This window comes from Schistocerca piceifrons, chromosome 7, assembly GCF_021461385.2.
Source record: "Schistocerca piceifrons isolate TAMUIC-IGC-003096 chromosome 7, iqSchPice1.1, whole genome shotgun sequence".
NCBI lineage: Eukaryota > Metazoa > Arthropoda > Insecta > Orthoptera > Acrididae > Schistocerca > Schistocerca piceifrons.
The window spans coordinates 191,662,744-191,685,789 of NC_060144.1; the positions used below are offsets into that span (position 1 = coordinate 191,662,744).

General features: G+C 38.7%; 1 protein-coding gene across 3 annotated transcripts in view; it reads left to right on the forward strand.

Annotated features, from left to right (window-relative positions):
* LOC124805288 (THO complex subunit 2) overlaps positions 1-23,046 on the forward strand; it is a 318,134-nt gene that overhangs the window by 174,831 nt on the left and 120,257 nt on the right. For 2 of the 3 annotated variants that reach the window (XM_047265797.1, XM_047265799.1), the window contains exons 20-22: positions 9,912-10,040; positions 10,969-11,229; positions 11,491-11,616. In XM_047265797.1, coding sequence (XP_047121753.1) covers positions 9,912-10,040; positions 10,969-11,229; positions 11,491-11,616 — 516 coding nt within the window. The remainder of the gene's footprint in view (positions 1-9,911; positions 10,041-10,968; positions 11,230-11,490; positions 11,617-23,046) is intronic. The other variant, XM_047265798.1, reaches the window with a different exon arrangement.

The following is a 23,046-nucleotide window of genomic DNA, read 5'->3' on the forward strand; positions in this document are numbered from 1 at the left end:
ATCATGAAATATTCTCTTCTCACACCGGCTTGTCCCTATACTTATTTAAAATCCAAGATTTTCTTGTGTGCTAAGTGATAATTTTAGTGAATATATTGACATCAAAAGGAAGAGAATGATAGTTCCACAGGGTGTAATGGTGGTTGTTGATTTTTCTTAAGTGAAACAACTACAGTATTTTTCTGATTTACGGGCATTGTCCTTTTTTTGCAAACATTCTTTAAATGATTTTACATGTTCCTTCTGTAAAACTTTTGCTCCAACTTATGTTCATCTCCTGGCATTTCCCATTCTTCATATATTCTCAATTCATTTGGCATTACTTTTTGAAAGTCAGTATTATCATTATTAAATTCCAGTTTTCATGATCCACCTCTTGCCCTCTGGAAATATTTAAAGAAATCAAATCTTTTATTATTTTGTATATTGTGTTAATTACTTTGAGATACGCAATCATAATTCCTAAAATATTAGTTTATGCCTGGCTAACATAAATTTTTGTTTTGTTCTCTTCAAGTCCTTTCAACATTTTCTTTGTTTCTGTAGGCAGTCTCCATTTCCAAATAGTTAGTTTTAATTCAGCAGATTCTGTCATGTTCTTGTTATCATTTGTTATTAATTCTTACCTCCCCTTTGACGGCTGCATTGTTCCCATCGGAGAAATTTCTCGTGGCCACAGGACTGTATGTTTAGGTGTCCATGTGGTTGTGTGCATGACTGTGTGTACTTTTCCTAGAGAAAGTCCCAGATTTTGAAAGCTAGTGAGTACTGTTTTCTGTTACGTGTGTGTATGCCCCACAGAAGTCCACTGTAGGTGATTAGTTGACAGTCTCTTCTTTCACGTGTGTTCTCTGCAGGAATTTCCATCATGATTTATCAGATAGGATATCCAAAATTCGTTGCTACAGATGCTGCTGTTTGCAGGCAAGTGTTTTCATTGAATGACAGTAAGGAAATGGAAAATAAACTTTACTAGTCTTACAACTTTATCGACTCAATGGAAGCTGTCATGAAATGTTGACAAATGTGTGACAAACAGAAACAGCCATATGCCATATGATAGTTATGAAGGTGCGGAGCATCTATTTCTAAGGATAAGACTGTAAAGTTTTTTGAAATGGAATAAACCAGTGAAATTATAAGTAGATAAGGCAGTTAGGAGGCAAGTTGTTATAAAGATTCTGGAAAAGTGTTACAAATCTGTAAATAAAACTCTGTACAAAATGCTAGAGAGAGGTACTCATGAGTTGTGCTCCAGTATAAGAATGGCTGTTGTTGTTGTTGTGGTCATCTTCAGTCCTGAGACTGGTTTGATGCAGCTCTCCATGCTACTCTATCCTGTGCAAGTTTCTTCATCTCTGAGTACCTACTGCAACCTACATCCTTTTGAATCTGCATAGTGTATTCATCTCTTGGTCTCCCTCTACGATTTTTACCCGCTACGCTGCCCTCCAGTACTAAATTGATGATCCCTTGTTGCCTCAGAACATGTCCTACCAACCGATCCCTTCTTCTAGTCAAGTTGTGCCACAAACTCCTCTTCTCCCCAACTCTATTTAGTACCTCCTCATTAGTTATGTGATCTACCCATCTAATCTTCAGCATTCTTCTGTAGCACCACATTTCGAAAGCTTCTATTCTCTTCTTGTGTAAGGTATTTATCATCCACGTTTCACTTCCATACATGGCTACACTCCATACAAATACTTTCAGGAAGAACTTCCTGACACTTAAATCTATACTCGATATTAACAAATTTCTCTTCTTCAGAATTTTTAAATCTATACTCAATGTTAACAAATTTCTCTTCTTCAGAAATGCTTTACTTCCCATTGCCAGTCTACATTTTATATCCTCTCTACTTTGACCATCATCAGTTATTTTGCTCCCCAAATAGCAAAACTCCTTTAATACTTTAAGTGTCTCATTTCCTAATCTGATTCCCTCAGCAGAACCCGACTTAATTCGACTACATTCCATTATCCTCATTTTGCTTTTGTTGATGTTCATCTTATATCCTCCTTTCAAGACACTATCCATTCCGTTCAACTGCTCTTCCAGGTCCTTTGCTGTCTCTGACAGTATTACAATGTCATCAGTAAACCTCAAAGTTTTTATTTCTTCTCCATGGATTTTAATACCTACTCCAAATTTTTCTTTTGTTTCCTTTACTGCTTGCTCAATATACAGATTGAATAACATTGGGGATAGGCTACAACCCTGTCTCACTCCCTTCCCAACCACTGCTTCCCTTTCATGTCCCTCGACTCTTATAACTGCCTTCTGGTTTCTGTACAAATTGTAAATAGCCTTTCACTCCCTGTATTTTACCCCTGCCACCTTCAGAATCTGAAAGAGAGTATTCCAGTCAACATTGTCAAAAGCTTTCTCTAAGTCAACAAATGCTAGAAACGTAGGTTTGCCTTTCCTTAATCTAGCTTCTAAGATAAGTCATAGGGTCAGTACTGCCTCACGTGTTCCAATGTTTCTACGGAATCCAAACTGATCTTCCCCCGAGGTCGGCTTCTACCAGTTTTTCCATTCGTCTGTAAACAATTCGTGTTAGTATTTCGCAGCCGTGGCTTATTAAACTGATAGTTTAGTAATTTTCACATGTGTCAGCACCTTCTTTCTAGCACCTTCTTTCTTTGGGATTGGAATTATTATATTCTTCTTGAAGTCTGAGGCTATTTCGCCTGTCTCATACATCTTGCTCACCAGATGGTAGAGTTTCGTCAGGACTGGCGCTCCCAAGGCCGTCAGTAGTTCTAATAGAAAGTTGCCTACTCTCGGGGCCCCCGGGGCCTTGTTTCGACTCAGGTCTTTCAGTGCTCCGTCAAACTCTTCACGCAGTATCGTATCTCCCATTTCATCTTAATCTACATCCTCTTCCATTTTGATAATATTGTCTTCAAGTACATCGCCCTTGTATAGACCCTCTATATACTCCTTCCACCTTTCTGCTTTCCCCTCTTTGCTTAGAACTGGGTTTCCATCTGAGCTCTTGATATGCGTACAATTGGTTCTCCTTTCTTCAAAGGTCTCTTTAATTTTCCTGTAGGCAGTATCTGTCTTACCCTAGTGAGATAAGCCTCTACATCCTTACATTTGTCCTCTAGCCATCCCTGCTTAGCCATTTGATCTCATTTTTGAGATATTTGTATTCCTTTTTGCCTGCTTCATTTACTGCATTTTTATATTTCCTCCTTTCATCAATTAAATTCAATATTTCTTCTGTTACCCAAGGATTTCTACTAGCCCTCGTCTTTTTACCTACTTGATCCTCTGCTGCCTTCACTACTTCATCCCTCAAAGCTACCCATTCTTCTTCTACTGTATTTCTTTCTCTCATTCCTGTCAATGATTCCCTTATGCTCTCCCTGAAACTCTGTGCAACCTCTGGTTTAGTCAGTTTATCCAGGTCCCATCTCCTCAAATTACCACATTTTGCAATTTCTTCAGTTTTAATCTATAGTTCATAACCAATAGATTGTGGTCAGAGTCCACATCTGCCCCTGGAAATGTCTTACAATTTAAAACCTGGTTCCTAAATCTCTGTCTTACCATTATATAAGGATGGCAGCAGACATAAAAATAAACAAGAAAGGCATCACCAGGATCATAACAGATTGTTGCAGTGCATGCAAATACGTAATAGAGATACTCAGGATACTCCGTGAGGAAGGAAAGTAATATTGTTCTGCTGAAGCCAAGCTAGGTAAATTTAGAGGACTGGTGTTAGAGGTAAGGCATGCAGCAGACCGAGTACTTTCGCAGCATGTTTTGCATTCGCATTACGAGAATATGATGTGTACATGTCACTCATTATACGAATGACACAGGGCAAAGAGTAACTAATATTCGTTCAAAGCCCCCTTCGGTATGTGCTGAATAGTGACTTGCAGAGTATATACTTAGTTTTAGAACAAAATCGGCTCTTATAAAGTAGCATGTGTCTTCTTCATGTTAAACTTGAATTTTACACAGTAGAAAGACAGCTAAATGGATCTTCTCAGGAAGAGTCTCGAATATGTTTCAACTAATCTTTAGAATCAGTACACACTTTGAGTCACCACTTATTGGACACTCATCAGTACAAGAATCACAAGTCGACAATTTAAAATACCAGTTCCATCATCAGCATAACACTTCAGCTCATTTAAAATTCCTATCTTACTGCAGAGAGTGGCCTCAGTTTTTTTAAGTATTAAAATAATTGTGTCAACATTTATCAACTCGTCCTTTACTGACAGTATCGATAGATTTATAGTGTATTAGGGAAATGCTTGATTTACAGCTTTCTGAAATTTTTGATAGCAGAAAATATATCTCATCATTGTTGTTGTTGTGGTCTTCAGTCCCGAGACTGGTTTGATGCAGCTCTCCATGCTGCTCTATCCTGTGCAAGCTTCTTCATCTCCCAGTACCTACTGCAATCTGCATCCTTCTGAATCTGCTTAGTGTATTCATCTCTTGGTCTCCCTCTACGATTTTTACCCTCCACGCTGCCCTCCAATACTAAATTGGTGATCCCTTGATGCCTCAGAACATGTCCTACCAACCGATCCCGTCTTCTGGTCAAGTTGTGCCACAAACTTCTCTTCTCCCCAATCCTATTCAATACTTCCTCATTAGTTACTTGATCTACCCATCTAATCTTCAGCTTTCTTCTGTAGCACCACATTTCGAATGCTTCTGTTCTCTTCTTGTCCAAACTATTTATCGTCCATGTTTCACTTCCATACATGGCTACACTCCATATAAATACTTTCAAAAATGACTTCCTCACACTTAAACCTATACTCGATGTTAACAAATTTCTCTTCTTCAGAAATGTTTTACTAGCCATTGCCAGTCTACATTTTATATCCTCTCTACTTCGACCATCATCAGTTATTTTGCTCCCAAAATAGCAAAACTCCTTTACTACTTTAAGTGTCTCATTTCCTAATCTAATTCCCTCAGCATCACCTGACTTAATTCGACTACATTCCATTATCCTCGTTTTGCTTTTGTTGATGTTCATCTTATATCCTCCTTTCAAGACACTGTCCATTCCATTCAACTGCTCTTCCAAGTCCTTTGCTGTCTCTGACAGAATTACAATGTCATCGGCGAACCTCAAAGTTCAGCATCTCATGTAGCATCTCATCATATCAGCATTATATATCCGCGTTCTCTTTGTTTTTTGTCTATTATAGCGAAGTTAAAATCTATTGACTCCAGATCTTACAACTTTCCACATTTTTCCGTGAACAGACATAACCTATACTAACATTGCTTTAACTCCTTCAATTACTTCAACAATTGATAACAATCCTGCTGTTTCATGTCAGTGCACCCTCAAAATCATTTATTGTCAATTTTTTCTTGATTCCAAATGCCGAACAGTTTAAACTGTTACTTTATAATAGCACTAATCTTTTGAATGTTGCCTGCTGCGAGTTTCCTCCAGTGCTGTAGATGTGTATATCTGTGCCGAATAGCTGTTTCCTATGGGATAGGAATTCATTTAGATTGCCTGCAGCACAGGTGCCAGTGTGCCATGTGTCTCTTAATGAGCATTGCCAAATTCCCATCCAAATCCTGTAATATCTTTCACTATTTTTGGCAACGTAGTTTTTTTCTGTTGTCAACTTCTTTTTGCATCCCTTTATTTGTTGTGGTAGGCGTCAGGGTGCTTTTGCTTTTCTGTTGTTTGTGATGAGAATAAACTTCACATTTTTGATGAAAATGACATGTTCTTGTAGTTGCACAGAGGAAGAAAAGGGGGGGGGGGGGGCCTCAGTAACCCCACTTAGTAAGATAATTTCTTTGCTGTTGCTAATAGTGATGACTCTTGTATAGAAATGAAAGCAAAAATGAACAGGCTTGTACAACAGTGCATATCGTACACCACTCGGTTGTTTCTTTAAAAGATACAGTGTGATCCGAAGTTGGGAGATACTTCTGAAACACATTTTATCCAGCCTTTCATTGTAATCAAAATGTCTATGTGATGATTTGGATATAGGACACAATCAACTAGTCAATGATTCAATTATTTTGTTACCTTTCAGAATATTTCTGACTAAAGACCTAATTAAATTTATAGTAGATGGACGTTTTAGTTTTCATTTCTATACCATGGCAAGCTCACCACATTAATGGCATACACTGTTTTGTTGAAGTAGAAAAGTACAGAATTTAAGGTTGGTGTTACACAATACACCTATTATGTACAAGTCTGTACCAGTGCCCCAAGTGTACAAATCTGGAACAGCGCACTTTTATGTTAGACCTGTTACACAATACACGTAACGTGTAAGTTTACACCATCATCCCAAGGATACATATTCGGAACCGCAGGCTTGTTTAAGTTGTTCATTGTAACAGTTGATATTTTTGTGAAGGTGCTATTTACATTGTTACATTATGATTGCAGATAATTATGGACTAAAGTGTTCGTTTTATGTCGTGCTGGTACTAGTAAATGGTTAAGTTCACATTTCACAGCATATTGAATGAGGAGGACGCAATTATCTTTGCAGCACTTGCAGTGACAGTGTCCGTCATTAGGAGAACGGCAGAATGATGTAATGCCAGGAGTAGGGTCTGGCTTCTACCCTGGCTGGGAAGAAGGGTGAAGGCAGAGGCATAAACCCCCTGTTAATAAAGGAGTTGTAGCCAAACACCCACAGGAATTTAGGAACTTTGTCAGAAGGATATCTCTTGTTTTAACAAGCTGCTATCTATATACTTGATAGGATTTTCACAAATGACAAAGTAATGGGGGAACCATCACACACTTGATTTTTGCACTTTTATCATGCCTGTGCTACTCCTCTGTCTCCTGTTTTAGATTGGCACCACAGAGCACGCGCAAAGATGCAAAATGGCTCTTACAGTCTTCACTGATCATGGCTGGCACAGCTGTTCTGAGTATTTTGGCTGTTCTGTCAACACCATTCTTCCTGGCATGCTGAAATAATATAAAAGATGCAATCAAATCAAATATGCGCAGTACTCTCACCAATTAGGGTGTATACACACATCGAAAGTAATATTATATGGACATACACATAAAGCATATAAACTCAAAATTTACCACATATAGACATCCCTTATTATGGTTCAGCATTTCTAGGGGACCACATAGACACCTTTCCTTGCTGTATGCTTCAATAAGCTCACTTATACTTTATTTGTTCCTTTCCTTTTCTACAGTAAGAATCTGTCGTTGGATCTTTAGCCTTTCTCAACAGTAATACAGAAAAAGATAATTTCCATTTTTTTATAACTGTATTTGTAGAAAAAAATTACTCACAATTAGCTAAAAGAGCATTCTAGAGCTCATGTGTATCTTATCTGCTGACCACAGGTGAAAACAGTAAGAAGCTGAAACCCTGCAAGAAATGCTGTGTTCTGCACATGTGCATATACACTTCCTCTATTGTGCATGCACAGATCCATGGCACAATAGAATGGCTCAAATTTATCCACAGCAGATATACCACCTGCGAAAGTCGTAGCTTCACCCGTTCTACCACTCTGTGGCAGGCCGCCTAACATGACTTATACACATTACATTTTATTTGTGTCGTGTGATACCAGCTTCAGAAATGATATCACTGTTTTCTCTTTATGCGCTGTAGAGTAATGGTCATTGATCCAGATGTGTACTTCTCATGGAACTTAACGGCATACTGTGACATGATAACTTTGAGAATGTCTGGTTTTTGTTATAACTCCACCAGTATCAGAGGCCAGTTTATTTAAAGTTAATAATATTGTTTCATCTCGATCAAATGGTCTGGACTTACAATAGTCTGTTGTAGTTCAAATGGCTATTATCTTTTAAACAGTGTATTCCATATTCATGGACACACAAAAAAATCTACTCACCAAGTGGCGGCAGGGGAACATGAACACACAAGGATTTAACTTTTATGAACTTTCAGAGCCAGTGGCTCCTTCTTCTGGTGGAAGAATTGAAGGAGAAGGAAGAGGGGTGAAGGAAAAGGATTGGAGAGGTTTAGGGAAAGGGGTACAGTTTAAAAAAGTTGCCCAGAACCCTAGGTCAGAGGATGAGAATTTTTTTTGTCTGTCCATTTACATTATATTATAAATAATTGATTGTTTACGTTGTTGTATTCCATATTCAGTTTGACTTGTCTCAGATTTAAGTGTGTGTTTGGGTGAAAATTCAGCAACAGAAACCAGTTACCTAATTTTGGTGGGAAGTGGGAGTCAGTGACATACTGACAGCAATCACATGTATTTGTTTGGAAGGACGACATAGGTGTCAGGTTTTGAAGACCTGATTCAGTTCACTAGTTTGACGGCTGTGGAACAACCAACTGCAGTAGGAACAGCTACAATGTGCTTAAATATCTGTAGATACTGTAATATTAAGTGGGACAGTGCTTCCCACCAAATGATGTGACCAAAACTGGCAAAACTAAAGGTTGGATATAATCCACCTGTAAATTATGTAAATACTTGAAATTGACAAAAAAAAATTGAGAACAACAATATGATGCAGTTTGCAGTTCGAATAGTGATGCATTTGAGCCAAGTACGTAATAAGGAAATATTTCCGTTTTAAATATTAGGAAGCAAACGCAGCCAATAAAGAGCTTCGACCACGGAATGATTAATTTGACCAAGTATTGATCTTATGTGAATTAGTTTATAAGACTGTGGAAGCACAATTATTTTTCATATTCTGCTCCCATCAGATTTTAATGTTTATGCTCCTTACAAAATGTAACACAGGGACCAGATATCAGTATTGAAGTTTTGTTTGTCTCTTTCAAGATGACTTGCAAAAAAGGGGGAGGGGGGCAGAGATAGAGATTAATTGATGATGATAATGATAATGTATATCTAAAAACAAAGATGAAGTGACTTACCAAACGAAAGCGCTGGCAGGTCGATAGACACACAAACAAACACAAACATACACACAAAATTCAAGCTTTCGCAACAAACGGTTGCTTCATCAGGAAAGAGGGAAAGACGAAAGGATGTGGGTTTTAAGGGAGAGGGTAAGGAGTCAATCCAATCCCGGGAGCGGAAAGACTTACCTTAGGGGGGAAAAAAAGGACAGATATACACTCGCGCACACACAACTTTTTTTCCCCCTAAGGTAAGTCTTTCTGCTCCCGGGATTGGAATGACTCCTTACCCTCTCCCTTAAAACCCACATCCTTTTGTCTTTCCCTCTCCTTCCCTCTTTCCTGATGAAGCAACCGTTTGTTGCGAAAGCTTGAATTTTGTGTGTATGTTTGTGTTTGTTTGTGTGTCTATCGACCTGCCAGCACTTTCGTTTGGAAAGTCACTTCATCTTTGTGTTTAGATATATTTTTCCCACATGGAATGTTTCCCTCTATTATAATGATAATGTATGATTTACTGGGACATATTTTCCTTATTTTATTTAATGAGTACAATTCAGGGCAATTACACCAATACATAGGGGCCCCATTGTCTCAAAACAGAAAGTGACAGATGAGTTTGTACAACTACCAACCACTGAGTGAGGTGTCGCAGTGGTTAGCACATTGGACTCGCGTTTGGGAGGACAACAGTTCAATTCCGAGACCGGCCATCCTGATTTGGGTTTTCTATGATTTCCCTAAATCGCTCCAGGCAGATGCCAGGATGGTTCCTTTGAAAGGGCACAGCCGACATCCTTCCCCGTCCTTTATTAATCCTTTGAGACCAATGACCTTGCTGTTTCGTCTCCTCCTCCAAACAACTGACCCCAGCAACTACCAACCTACCACACTAAAGCTGTAGTAGAGCTAAACATGTAATTCAGCTTTCATGTGCTAATTACACTACTGTTTTCTACATTGTTACCACACACCTTCCCGAAATTGATGTATATTATTTCGGTATTAATGAAGGCTGCATATTTTTTTCAGCTGTTCTGTGACATCACATACTCTGTTACATCATGTACAGAAAATGAAGCAAATCGTTATGGGCGTTTTCTATGTGCAATGCTAGAGACTGTTATGAGATGGCATTCTGAGAAGGCCGTCTTTGAGAAGGTAAGCATACAGTAATCCCGTATTTATTTATAGTAGTACTGAAGTTAAAATAAAGTGTAATATGAGAATTGTATGTGCCAGCATAGTGCATGAAGAGACATGTATGAATAAAAAAGACAAAATGGTTTAAGTTAGATTTCTACTGGGTAAAGAGACAAGCTGCACTTGGACCATAAAGCAAGACTGTAACATGTGTAGGAAAAGTGCTGATTCAAGCATTATGGACATCAAAACTATTGATAAAGTTTCCAGTTGTCAAATTAGATGGCAATTCTGAAACTTCACAGTATTGCAAGTAACTTATTCATCATCTTCGGGCAATGATGTTGACTGTTGTCAGTATCACTCAGCATCCACAGCCAGAAACTACTAGAAACCGCTTGATCCAGATATTGCATTGTTTTACTGACACAATCTGATTCAACTCCCAGTGGTATAAGCAGATATTATTTGGACGGTGGAGGAGTTTGTAATCAGGAATGGGTCAGTTTTGTATGTAGAGTGAAACTTTCACTTTATAGCATAGTGCGCCCTGAAGTGAAGCTACTGCTTCACAGTTAAAAACTGTGCGAGTGTTTGGGAAACAATCTGGGCCTTTGCCTCTCACAAGCAGGTGTTTTCACATAAATGTAGAGGCTTAGTTATTAGAATTTTGGTGAATATATTTGAGTTTGCTAGAAGAAGATTATGATAAATGTTTAAGGTTTTGTATCCATGCAGTTATAACTGAAAAGCAGTCTCAAGCATCTATGATACTTGGTTGTAGATAAAATAAGTATTGAATTTTTGAACAGTTAACGACCTGATTTTGTCAGTTTGAATGTAATTTTTGGTTCTTTATATCACTTATTGCTATTAATTCAAAAGTACTCAATTAGCTCTTGTATATGCACTAGGATTAATGTTAATTTATGTGTTATTTCTACAGGAATGTGCAAATTATCCTGGTTTTGTTACTAAATTCCGAGTCAGCAACCAGTTTTCCGAAGCAAATGATCACGTAGACTACGAGAACTACCGGCATGTTTGTCACAAGTGGCACTATAAAATTACAAAAGCCATGGTTGTTTGTCTTGATTCAAAGGATTATGTTCAAATTAGAAACTCTCTTATTATTCTCATCAAGATATTACCTCATTTTCCTGTCTTGTTGAAACTTAGGCAGATTATAGAGAAGAAAATTGAAAAGGTAAGTGTTGGCTATTAGTTGTCTTTCCCAAAGCATAGTATCACAGCCTAACATTCAGCGTGCATAGTTGTAGTGCCTTTGTTTCATAAAATCACCTATTGACTCTTATATCATCATTTCTAAGTTCCACAAAATATGCTTTTATATAGTCAACAGTGATATTCTATAAGCATGCTTTTTTTATAAGTTATAAATAACATAATCCTTTCATTACCCACCTTACTTATACTTACACTGGATGTTCTACATATTTGTTCTCAGGTCCGTGAAGAAGAAAAGAATCATCGTCAAGATCTATTCATATTGGCTACAAGCTACAGTGGGAAACTCAAAGCGAAGGCTGCAACTATGATACGGGAAAACGACTTTCACCAGGTTGGGGAAAAGGTAGATAGTGGTGGGCACAGAAAAGAACACAACATTTATTTATTTAATATATTTTTTTTAAATTTTTTCTGTATTCTGCTCTGACAGATTGGTCTGGGAAATATTCACATTAATAGTTACTAGTAAATACTTTACATAGGTTTTTGTCTTACAAGGGAAACTCCCCATCACATCCCTCTCAGATTTAGTAGCAAGATGGCCCAGTGGATATCCTGTCAAAATCGGAATATAGACCAAGCATTAAAATACGAAGAAAGTGTAAAATAGTGAACAGTCCAAGCTCAAGATGTGCAACATCAAGCAAACGTGAATAGCTATGGTTTCTGGTTATTTGGTCACGGTGTTGGACTGCGAAGGGGGAGATCCATGCGCAGATCTCTCGTCACCCTTCCCCCCCTTTTTTTCCACAGACTTACGAACTGTTCATTCGATCATTGACGTGTCCATCTGTTGTATTACAAATACGTGTCTGTGCTGTGGTATAACATCTGTTTGCAACAGTGAGGTGTAAGGAAGGGACCTCGAGACGTACGTGCATCCTATTTTATTTATTCAGCACAAGTACCACACCTTATGACTCTTGCATTCTGTTTTGAAAGTTTTGACTCTCGAATTCCTTTGTTGTAACATAGTTCAAGCTGTTTGTTGTTTTCATTTCTGTGGGAGGTCTTTGCGGCATCTCACCTGGTCTCACTTATCGTGACATTTACTTGCAACGGTGAAATATTCTTACCACATGAGTCATAATCTATAGCCATTGTATAGTGTGACAATTGCAAGATTACAGAAGGAAAACAGGCACGTCATTGACTGGACGGAATGTTCATAATTTTGTGTTTGCGTTGCGGGAATGGGTGGCACAGTCCGACATGGCACTTCATGCTACACATCTTGAGCTTGGACCATTCGTTGTTTCACTCTTGCTTCTTTTTTCACAGTTCAGTATACCTTCTTCCTGCTTTCATGCGTGATCTGTGTTCAGTTTTTGATGGGCTATCCACTGGGCCATTTTACCACTAAATCTGAGGGGGGGGGGGGGGGGGGGGTGATGGGGAGTGTCCCTTGTTAGAACCACTGTAGTATGTTTAGAAATAATTAATGCAGAGTAACGAAATTTTAGAAATACATTTGTTGTGGTGAAATATTCAAGTGATCGATGTTGCAAGTTCACAGGCTAATGTAAGTGCGAGAAAATCCATTGCAAATGTGAAATGCTGGTACATTAATAAGAGGTGTAAATGCCAGAATGCTGCATGCAAGTGTGCAAACATGCATGCATTGCATCGTGCAGATGCAGGATGTCGATTTGTAGGCTAGAGTGCTTTGCCTGTTGCACTTGGTCAGCCAATACAGGGACGGTTACTGCCGGTTATGGATGACGCTGGAATTGTTGTCTGATGATGTCCCGTATGCGCCCAGTTGGAGACCGATCTGGTGATGGAGCAGGCCAAGGCAACATGTCGACACTGTGTAGAGCGTGTTGGGCTACAAAAGCTGTGTGGATGAACATTATGCAGTTGGAAAACACCCCCTGGAATGCTGTTCATGAATGGCAGCACAATGGACTCTAATACAAAATTGCAGTCATTTTGTGTGGAATAACCCCAGTTTGTAATTCCAGGTGTGGGTCCAGTTTGTCTAGCCCATTGACAGGTTGGTTGAAGATGCTCACCTGGCCTCCCCATAGCCAACACACATCCGTCACTGGCACCAAGACAAAACTAGCTTTACGAGAAAATACAACAGACGTCCACTCTGCCCTCCAATGAGCTCTCACTCGACACCACTGAAATCCCAAAAGGTGCCGGTTTGGGGTCAGTGGAATGCACGCTACAGGGCATCAAGCTTGGAGCTGCCCTTGAGGTAAATGATTTGTAACAGTTCACGGTGCCAGCTGCTGCCCGAATTGCTGTTGTAGACCCATTACAATGCACCACAGCCGTACACTGAACACAATGGTCTTATCTCTTGGTAAGGCTATGTAGCTGTCTGGACACTGGTCTTGTTGTGATCGTACATGACCACACCGCTGCCAGCAGTCGTGTAGAGTGGCTACATTCGTGCCGAGTCTTTCTGCAATATCTTGGAAGCAACATCCAGCTTCTCATAGCCCTATTGCACGACGTTGTTCAAACTCATTGAGCTGTTGATAATGCCATCTTCATCATCTTAAAGGCATTCTGTACTAACATGAACTCACTAGGTCCAGACATTCTGTACTAACATGAACTCAATAGGTCCAATCTCGGTGGTTATTTAACATTCACGACTGTTAGAGTACATATTTAAAGCAAACCTGATTTTCATTCTCTACTAGTACCACTATTATGTGACCATCATGAAATTTGAATAGACATTATCTTTCAGATGTAGAAAAACACCTGTCAACTTTCGTTTATTGTCCACAACATCTTCTTGGTGTAGGGATATTTTTTCTGTCAGTTTATTATACCGGGTGGTTATAATTAAAGTCCAGCTACTCACAGAGGTACGGCGTAGGCTGTAATTACTGTATGACAGCAAAACTTGATAGATATTTTAATGCATTAATGCAAAAACCGATTTATGCTGGAAAAATTTAATTCCAAATTTGGCCACCAGATGCAAATCTGTTGCTGGAATGCAAGAAAGACATAGAAATTTTTCCATGTCTAATGAATTAGTAGTGAGATGTTGGCAGAAAAGTTCAAACAAATGAGAAAGGCCTTATGTTGATTTAATTATTAACCACCACAGTTTATGCTAATGAGCACCGGAGATGATGATGAAATTCTGTACAGTGCTAGATTGAAGCTGGTTTCAAAAATTTGAACTAATTTTTTTTTTTTAGCGTACCGTATTTATTCGAATCTAAGCCGCACTCGAATCTAAGCCGCACCTGAAAAATGAGACTCGAAATAAAGGGAAAAAAAATTTCCGGAATCTGAGCCGCACCTGAAATTTGAGACTCGAAATTCAAGAGGGGAGAAAAGTTATAGGCCGCACCTCCAAATCGAAACAAAGTTGGTCCATTATAATATGAGACATAATTTAGGTCGAATGCATGACGATTCAGCTACAGTAGTTTGGTTCGAGTCGTAAACGTAGCAGTTAAACTTTACCAGGTAGCCATTGCTATGCGTCAGGCACTCCGTCCGTATTTATACGGATACCCTTCTTTTTTTCACGTGCTTCGTCTGGTTTGAATTGATTGCTTATTTTTCTTTGATCTGATAAGTGCCATTCTCTTTGTTATAGGTGTTTACGTCACTCTAAGCTGAAAACACATTACTGTATTGTGCCATGCATTGTTTGTCGCTTTCTGATAATGAGTATTTACGCCTTACGGCCTGTCGCCGCATGGCTTGCTTTTGTGCACGGTACCGCCGCTTACCGCCTGTATCACTATTAGGCATAAGAATACCGGTAATACGAATATAAACATGACATGATATGTGTATTCTTCCGCGTTTGCTGTTGTCTCACTCTAGTTTCGTAGTTTATGAGGCAGACAGGATTTACATGAGATAGCTGCAAACACGAAAGAATAGGTCCTACATGACAAAATGTTTATATTCGTATTATTCGTATGGTGAAGAGAATACTGCACGTGATTCACAATTCATAAAATTTCATATTAGCAACCATCGCTTCTCACAGGTAGGAAAAACTTCAGAACGTCGAGTTTCCCATATTGACAAACATCCCAAACAGTCTTTTCATAGTACATTGAAATGCTGCTACATTCGAAGATGAACAATACGAAATTTGTATTTACTTCGTTGGATAATGTATGAAAATGCAGTGGTCGAAACTCGGGGCGGAGAAAAAAAGCTTTTTTTTTTTTTTTTTTTTTTTTTTTTTTTTTTTTTTTTTTTTTTTTTTTTTTTACTGACGCAGAGGTTTTGACGCGAGTATTTATCTTTGTGCCTGCAAACCATGCCTGTGTAGCGCTACATATATTTGACGGCAGAAGTTAGTTGTGGCGGCATCTACCAACATTTTTCATACGTTCCGCTTACTTTGCACTTGATTCTAAGCCTCAGGCGGTTTTTTGGATTACAAAAACCGGAAAAAAGTGCGGCTTAGATTCGAGTAAATATGGTAAATCAGATCTGCATTAACATATATACTGTGTTTTGCTGCCATAAATAATTATAGACACTGGACCTCTGTGAGCAGCGCCGCTTTAATTATAACCATACAGTTTAACTAAGTAATTAAGTAAAGCTGTCTCAACCCAAAGATTGCTTTCCTAGGCACACTTTTATAGGAGGTGGTATGCCACTGCCTTCTTGTAACCTACGAACTGACTTTCGTGGCCTGTTATGCGGGTGACCTATAGATTAATGTTGGAACTGAACCATGGTGCAATTTGTCCTTTTTTAGAGTGCTTGTTAAACGGTAGCTTGAATTTGATGACCTGATTGTCATTTGCACGTAATTTCATATGTTACGTACATTGCACAGCATCATTACTGCATTGACATTTTGAAAGCTCCATTATACAAGTTACATAATCTTCCGATTCCTCTCGGCCCGGTCATTTTCAGAGTTTATATGTGATGCTGACAGTTACAGTGCATAAGTTTACTGGGTGCAAATAAATTGCAGTAGAATGTTGGTAAAAGCTTGGAATTATGAAATCAGTTACTGATGGTGCAGGCTCATGGGCTACAGAGGTTCTTGTTTTTTCCACAAATACTCTCTTGTAAACTTCATAGAAAGTACAGTTCGTTCAAAACATAAGTTACTAAAGAACATATATGCATGTCGGTGTAGCTTTAGAAATGAACCAGAGGTGCACAGGCTGAGTAGTGAAATTTGTTGTTAACTACACTTCAGCCATTAAAATTGCAAACCCATTGAGGCAATGTTTGACTAACACCTTGTTGATAAATACATATACGTGGAAATTGTTAGCATTTCAGCACAACAGGACATACTGTATAAAGGAAACACTACACATTGGACTTTTGATGCAGAAATCCCTTATGTCTTTTGGTTACTTCTGAGAAGATTGCATTATACCTCACATAAGAATGAAAAGCTTCTAGTAGCACATGCCGGAATTTGATAGTTGCAAGAGTGTGGCCTATCGAGACTGGTTTATCATCCCTGGATATTGCTGCTCACATTGATCTTTATCCCATGACTGTCATGCAAATAAGGAATCAGTAGATGAAGAGGGATGTATTCCAGCCATGCGTGGTCTAAATGGACAGGATCTGCATAGATAGTGTGAGAACATCTGAGGCATCATGGACTGTCAACATGGAGACCACCCTTGTGGCTTCGCTTAATGAGACAGCAGAGGCACACTGCCATTGATGCACTCAGTGACGGCACTGAAGTTGCACCATGTTGTCTTTTCAGACAAATCTCAATTTTGAATATAGCATCACAATGGATGTATCATTGTGTGGGGGCTCCGAGGAGAACATACGTTGCCAGATGGCATTCGTCATTGTCATAAGGGCCCAGCACCCTGCATGATGCTGTGGAGTTCCATAGTGTGCACAACATGGTTGTGGTTTGCATAGCTGATAATTTGAATCACGGGTGTTACCCGTTAAGACCAGTCCTCTCTCATATCTTTGATTTCTTCGTTATGTTATCATTCAACAAGACAGCATGTAACTGCATGTTGTCCTATACAGAGGGTTTTCAACTATCGTACTGACCTGTGTATTCTCCAGATCTCTCTCTTACTAAAAACATTTGAGCACAAGTGGATGAGACACTTGCAGACCACCACTCGTCAGCCGCAACAGGTGATGGGGCCCTTCATAGAGTTGAAGCAGCACAGAATGACGTACCCATATTTGTCATCTGAGCTCAGTTTGACTCAGAATGTCCAGCTGGGTTAGAGCCATTATAGCTGCCAGTGGTGATAGGTCTGTGTAAAATTTTCACACGCTGTGTAGCCCACAAATCACCTACACATTTAATCATGTATTCTTCCTACTGTATTTTGGGTTGTTGTATGTTGTGGTTTTCAGTCCAAAGATTGATGCATCTGTCCATGATACTCTATCCTGTGCATGCCTCTTCATCTCCAAATAACTACTGCAACCTCTGTCCTTCTGAATTTCCTAACTGTATTCATCTCCTTGTCTTCTTCTACAATTTAACCCACCCACCCACTCTTCCCTCCAGTACTAAACTGGTTACCCATGATGGTTCACAATGTGTGGTACCAACTGATCTTCTAGTCAGGTTACACCACAAATTTCTTTTCTCCCTATTTCTGTTCAGTTCCTCCTCATTAGTTATGCAGTCTACCCTTCTAATGTTCAGCATTTTTCTGTAGCACAATATTTCAAAAGCTTCTATTCTCTTCTTGTGTAAACTGTCTTTTATTATTCAATGTTAAGAAATTTCTCTTCTTCGGAGGCACTTTTCTTGCCATTGCCAGTCTAAATTTTATATCATCTCTTCTTAGGCCATAATCAGTTATTTTGCTGCTCAAATAGAAAAACACACCTGGTGCTTTAAGTGTCCCGTTTCCTAATTTAATTCTCTCAGCATCACCTGATTTAATTGGACTACATTCCATTATCCTTTTTTGCTTTTGTTGGTGTTTATCTTATATCCTCCTTTCAAGGCACTATCCAGTCCCTTCAAATGCTCTTCCAAGTCCTTTGTGTCTCTGACAGAATAACAATATCATCAGCAAACTTCAGAAGTTTTTGTTTCTTCCCTTTGAACTTTTAATTCCTTCTCCAAATTCTTCTTTATTTTCCTTTAGTGCTTGCTCAGTGTGTAGATTAAATAACATCTGCGATAGGCTACAACCCTGTCTTGCTCCCTTCTCAACCACTGGTTTCTGTACAATTTGTAAATTCTCTTTCACTTCTTTTATTTTACCCCTGCTCCTTCAGATAGAGTATTCCATTCAGCATTGTCGAAAGCTTTCTCTAAGTCTACAAATGCTATAAATGTAGGTTTGCCTTTCTTTAACCTATCTTCTGTGAAAAGTCAGTATTGCCTCACATGTTCCTACAGTTCTCTTGAATCCAGACTGATCTTCCCTGTGTTTGGCTTCTAGCAATTTTTCCATTCTTCTGTAAATAATTTGTATTGGTATTTTTCAACCGTGACTTATTAAAATGATAGTCCAATAACGTTAACACTTGTCGGCAACTGCTTTCTTTGGCATTGTAATTATTATATTCTTCTTGAAATCTGAGGGTACTTAGCCTGTCTCAAAGCTGCCCACTTGTCTTCTACTTTATTCCTTTCCCCCGTTCTAGCCAATTGTTGCCTGATACTCCTCCTGAAACTCTCAACAGCCTCTGGTACTATCAACTTATTCAGCCCCAATCCTTAATTTCCTATCTTGTTGCAGTTTCTTCAGTTACAATCTACAGTTCATAACCAATAAATTGTGGTCAGAGTCCACATTTGCCCGTGGAAATGTCTTACAATTTAAAATTGGGTCCAAAATATCTTTCTTACCATTGTGCAATCAATCTGAAACTAGTGGCGTCTCCATGTATACAACCTTCTTTCATGATTCCTAAATGCAGTATTAACGATGATTAAATATGCTCTGTGTAAAATTCTATCAGATGGCTTCCTCTTTCATTCCTTCCCCTCATACCATATTCACCCACTATTTTTCCATCTCTTCTTGTTGCTACCACTGAATTCCAATCCCCAATCACAATTAAACTTTCATCTCCCTCGACTACGTGAATAATTTCTTTTATGTCATGATACATTCCTTCAGTAACTTTCTTCTTGGCGGAGTTAGTTGGCATATAAACTTGTACTATTGTGGTGAGTGTGGGCTTTGTGTCTATCATAGCTACCTAATGCGTTCACTATGCTGTTCAATGTATCTTACCCACATTCATATTTTCTTATTCATTATTAAACCTACTTCTGTATTACCCCTATTTGGTTTTGTATTTATAAACTTGTATTCACCTGACCAGAAGTCCTATTCCTCCTGCCACCGATCTTCACTAATTCCCACTGTATCTAACTTCAAAGTTTTCTGACTTACCTGCCTGATCAGGGGATCTAACATCCCACACTCTGATCCGTTGAGTGCCAGTTTTGTTTCTCCTGATTTCATATTTGTGAGTAGTCCCGCCCAGATCTCCAAAATGGGACTATTTTACCTTTGGAATATTTTACCCAAGAGGATCCTATCATCATTTAACCATACAGTAGATCTGCATGCCATCAGGATAAAGCATGGCTGTAGTTTCCCTGACTTTCAGCCATTCGCTGTACCAGCACAGCAAGGCCGTTTTGGTTGATGTTATAATCCCATATCAGTCACTCACCTCTGGGCCATTGCCACTGAAAAGCTGCTGCCCCCTTCAGAATCACATATTTGTCTGGCCTTTCAACAGATACCCCTCTGTTGTGGTTGCACCTATGGTATGGCTATGTTTATCACTGAGGCACATAGGCCACCCCACCAACAGCAAGGTCCATGGTTCATAGGGGTGCTGTACTTTATACTCACAATAAGTGAAATGTGGAAGAGAATGTAGATAAAGATGAAATAGGAAATATGATAGTGTGTGAAAAGTTTGACAGAGCACTGAAAGACCTAAGTTGAAACAAGGCCCCGGGGGTAGACAACATTCCATTAGAACTACCGACAGCTTTGGGAGAGCCAGGCCTAACAAAACTCTACCATCTAGTGAGCAAGATGTATGAGACAGGCGAAATACCCTCAAAATTCAAGAAGAATATAATAATTCCAATCCCAAAGAAACCAGGTGTTGACAGATGTGAAAATTACCGAACTATCAGTTTAATAAGTCACTGCTGCAAAATACTAACACGAATTCTTTACAGACGAAGGGAAAAACTCGTAGAAGCCAACCTTGGGGAAGATCAGTTTGGATTCCGTAGAAATGTTGGAACATGCGAGGCAATACTGACCCTACGACTTATCTTAGAAAATAGATTAAGGAAAGGCAAAACTATGTATCTAGCATTTGTAGACTTAGAGAAAGCTATGGACAATGCGACTGGAATACTCTCTTTCAAATTTTGAAGGTGGCAGGGGTAAAATACAGGGAGCGAAAGGCTATTTACAGTTTGTACAGAAACCAGATGGCAGTTATAAGAGTCGAGGGACATGAAAGGGAAGCAATGGTTGGGAAGGGACTGAGACAGGGTTGTAGCCTCTCCTTGATGTTATTCAATCTGTATATTGAGCAAGCAGTAAAGGAAACAAAAGAAAAATTCAGAGTAGGTGTTAAAATCCATGGAGAAGAAATAAAAACTTTGAGGTTCACCGATGACATTGTAATTCTGTCAGAGACAGCAAAGGACCTGGAAGAGGAGCTGAACGGAATGCACAGTGTCTTGAAAGGAGGATATAAGACGAACATCAACAAAAGCAAAACGAGGATAATGGAATGTAGTCGAATTAAATCAGGTGATACTGCGGGAATTAGATTAGGAAATAAGATGCTTGAAGTAGTAAAGGAGTTTTGCTATTTGGGGAGCAAAATAACTGATGATGGTCGAAGTAGAGAGGATATAAAATGTAGACTGGCAATGGCTAGTAAAACATTTCTGAAGAAGAGAAATTTGTTAATATCGAGTATACATTTAAGTGTCAGGAAGTCGTTTCTGAAAGTATTTGTATGGAGTGTAGCCATGTATGGAAGTGAAACGTGGACGATAAATAGTTTAGACAAGAAGAGAATAGAAGCTTTCGAAATGTGGTGCTACAGAAGAATGCTGAAGATTAGATGGGTAGATCACATAACTAATGAGGAGGTATTGAATAGAATTGGGAAGAAGAGGAGTTTGTGGCACAACTTGACTAGAAGAAGGGATTGGTTAGTAGGGCATATTCTGAGGCATCAAGGGATCACCAATTTAGTATTGGAGGCAGCGTGGAGGGTAAAAATCGTAGAGGGAGACCAAGAGATGAATGCACTAAACAGATTCAGAAGGATGTAGTTTGCAGTAGGTACTGGGAGATGAAGAAGCTTGCACAGAATAGAGTAGCATGAAGAGCTGCATCAAACCAGCCTCTGGACTGAAAACAACAACAACAACAACAACTACTACTACTACTACTACTACTACTACAAGTGAAATGTTATTTCCTATTGTTCTTAGTGCTACAATTTTAACAACAGACAGTGTAAACACATTTTTTTTCATGTAATTTATAATATTCTGAATATGAATCCAAACAAATGTCGTCATATTTAAATTTCATCTGTGACACTCTGCACACTACCAGTTTGTTTGAATTTGGTGTAGTAATCTTTCTAACTCCCATATTGAGCATTTTTTATTTCAGGTTATTGAGCTATTCTCAACAAAAGTGACAATAAATTTGTTCACAACATAAGTGGGAATTAATCGCTCTCCAACAGCATATATATCACCGTTGTAAATCCCTATCATTTGCTGAACTTAATCCTAAACTTTTTGTTATTGCATCATGCATCACATGGAGCAGTTGTATGAGAATACTCTTGGAGGTAATCTAGTGAAAGAAGTTGAGCAATGGGTAAGATAATTTGAGTGGATACGCAACAGATACCCAAATTTACATTTTCTATAGTTTTCCTAAGAAGATGAATGATTGTCTGTTCTTTTGGTTATTGCTTGTTTCTTATCTAAGAATTCCCATTAGCATGATAACTAAACTAATTTTCATTTTCAAATCTGTTTTCCCTTTTCTTCTAAAATATTTTACAGAAATTTTAATTATTATCCTCCCCTCTGGAAAGATTGAAAATTGAGTTTCACCGAATCGTAATGAATTCATTATAAAGGGTGTCCCCTAGGTAATGCTCGCTGAGGGCATATGCTTTATTTGTGTCCACAGATGTAGGAGATATAGGGTAGGCGTTAAATTTTTTAGGTGAAGTCTTGTACCTTTTATTCAAGAATTTACTTACCTCTCCAAGAGCTATCCAAAAATGTACCAGGATGTATAATTTTTGTCAATAAAACTTAGATGTGCAAACAAAAAAAGTACACAGGTTGTGAAGAACTGAGCTGTTTACTGCCCTGATTGTATGCATTATGTACCCAATATAGTGCTGTAGTAGAGGTGTGTGTGATATCCGACTCATGTAAACACAGGTACTCCTCTCTGCCCCACGCACCTCATCTGTTGTTGCTTTAGCGTACAGTATACTGCGTACCAGTGTAGTCGTGCATCACGGTAACTTAGTAACTTCATGGCAGTAGTACACACTATACAATTTTTGTTGTGTAAAGGTGTATGCTGTACACACATGATGATAAGGTAGAAATGCTGCTGATCTATGGAGAAAGTACATTGACAGGAAATTAGTAACTTGCATTTTTATATTCAATACCATTAGAGAACATTATGATTATGATGTTGTTTTGTCTATCTTGTACTCTACTTCACATACCTGTAATGTAAGTTGCTGTAGGCGGACAAAATTCTGTTCAGGGACAACTGCTGTACAGTAGATG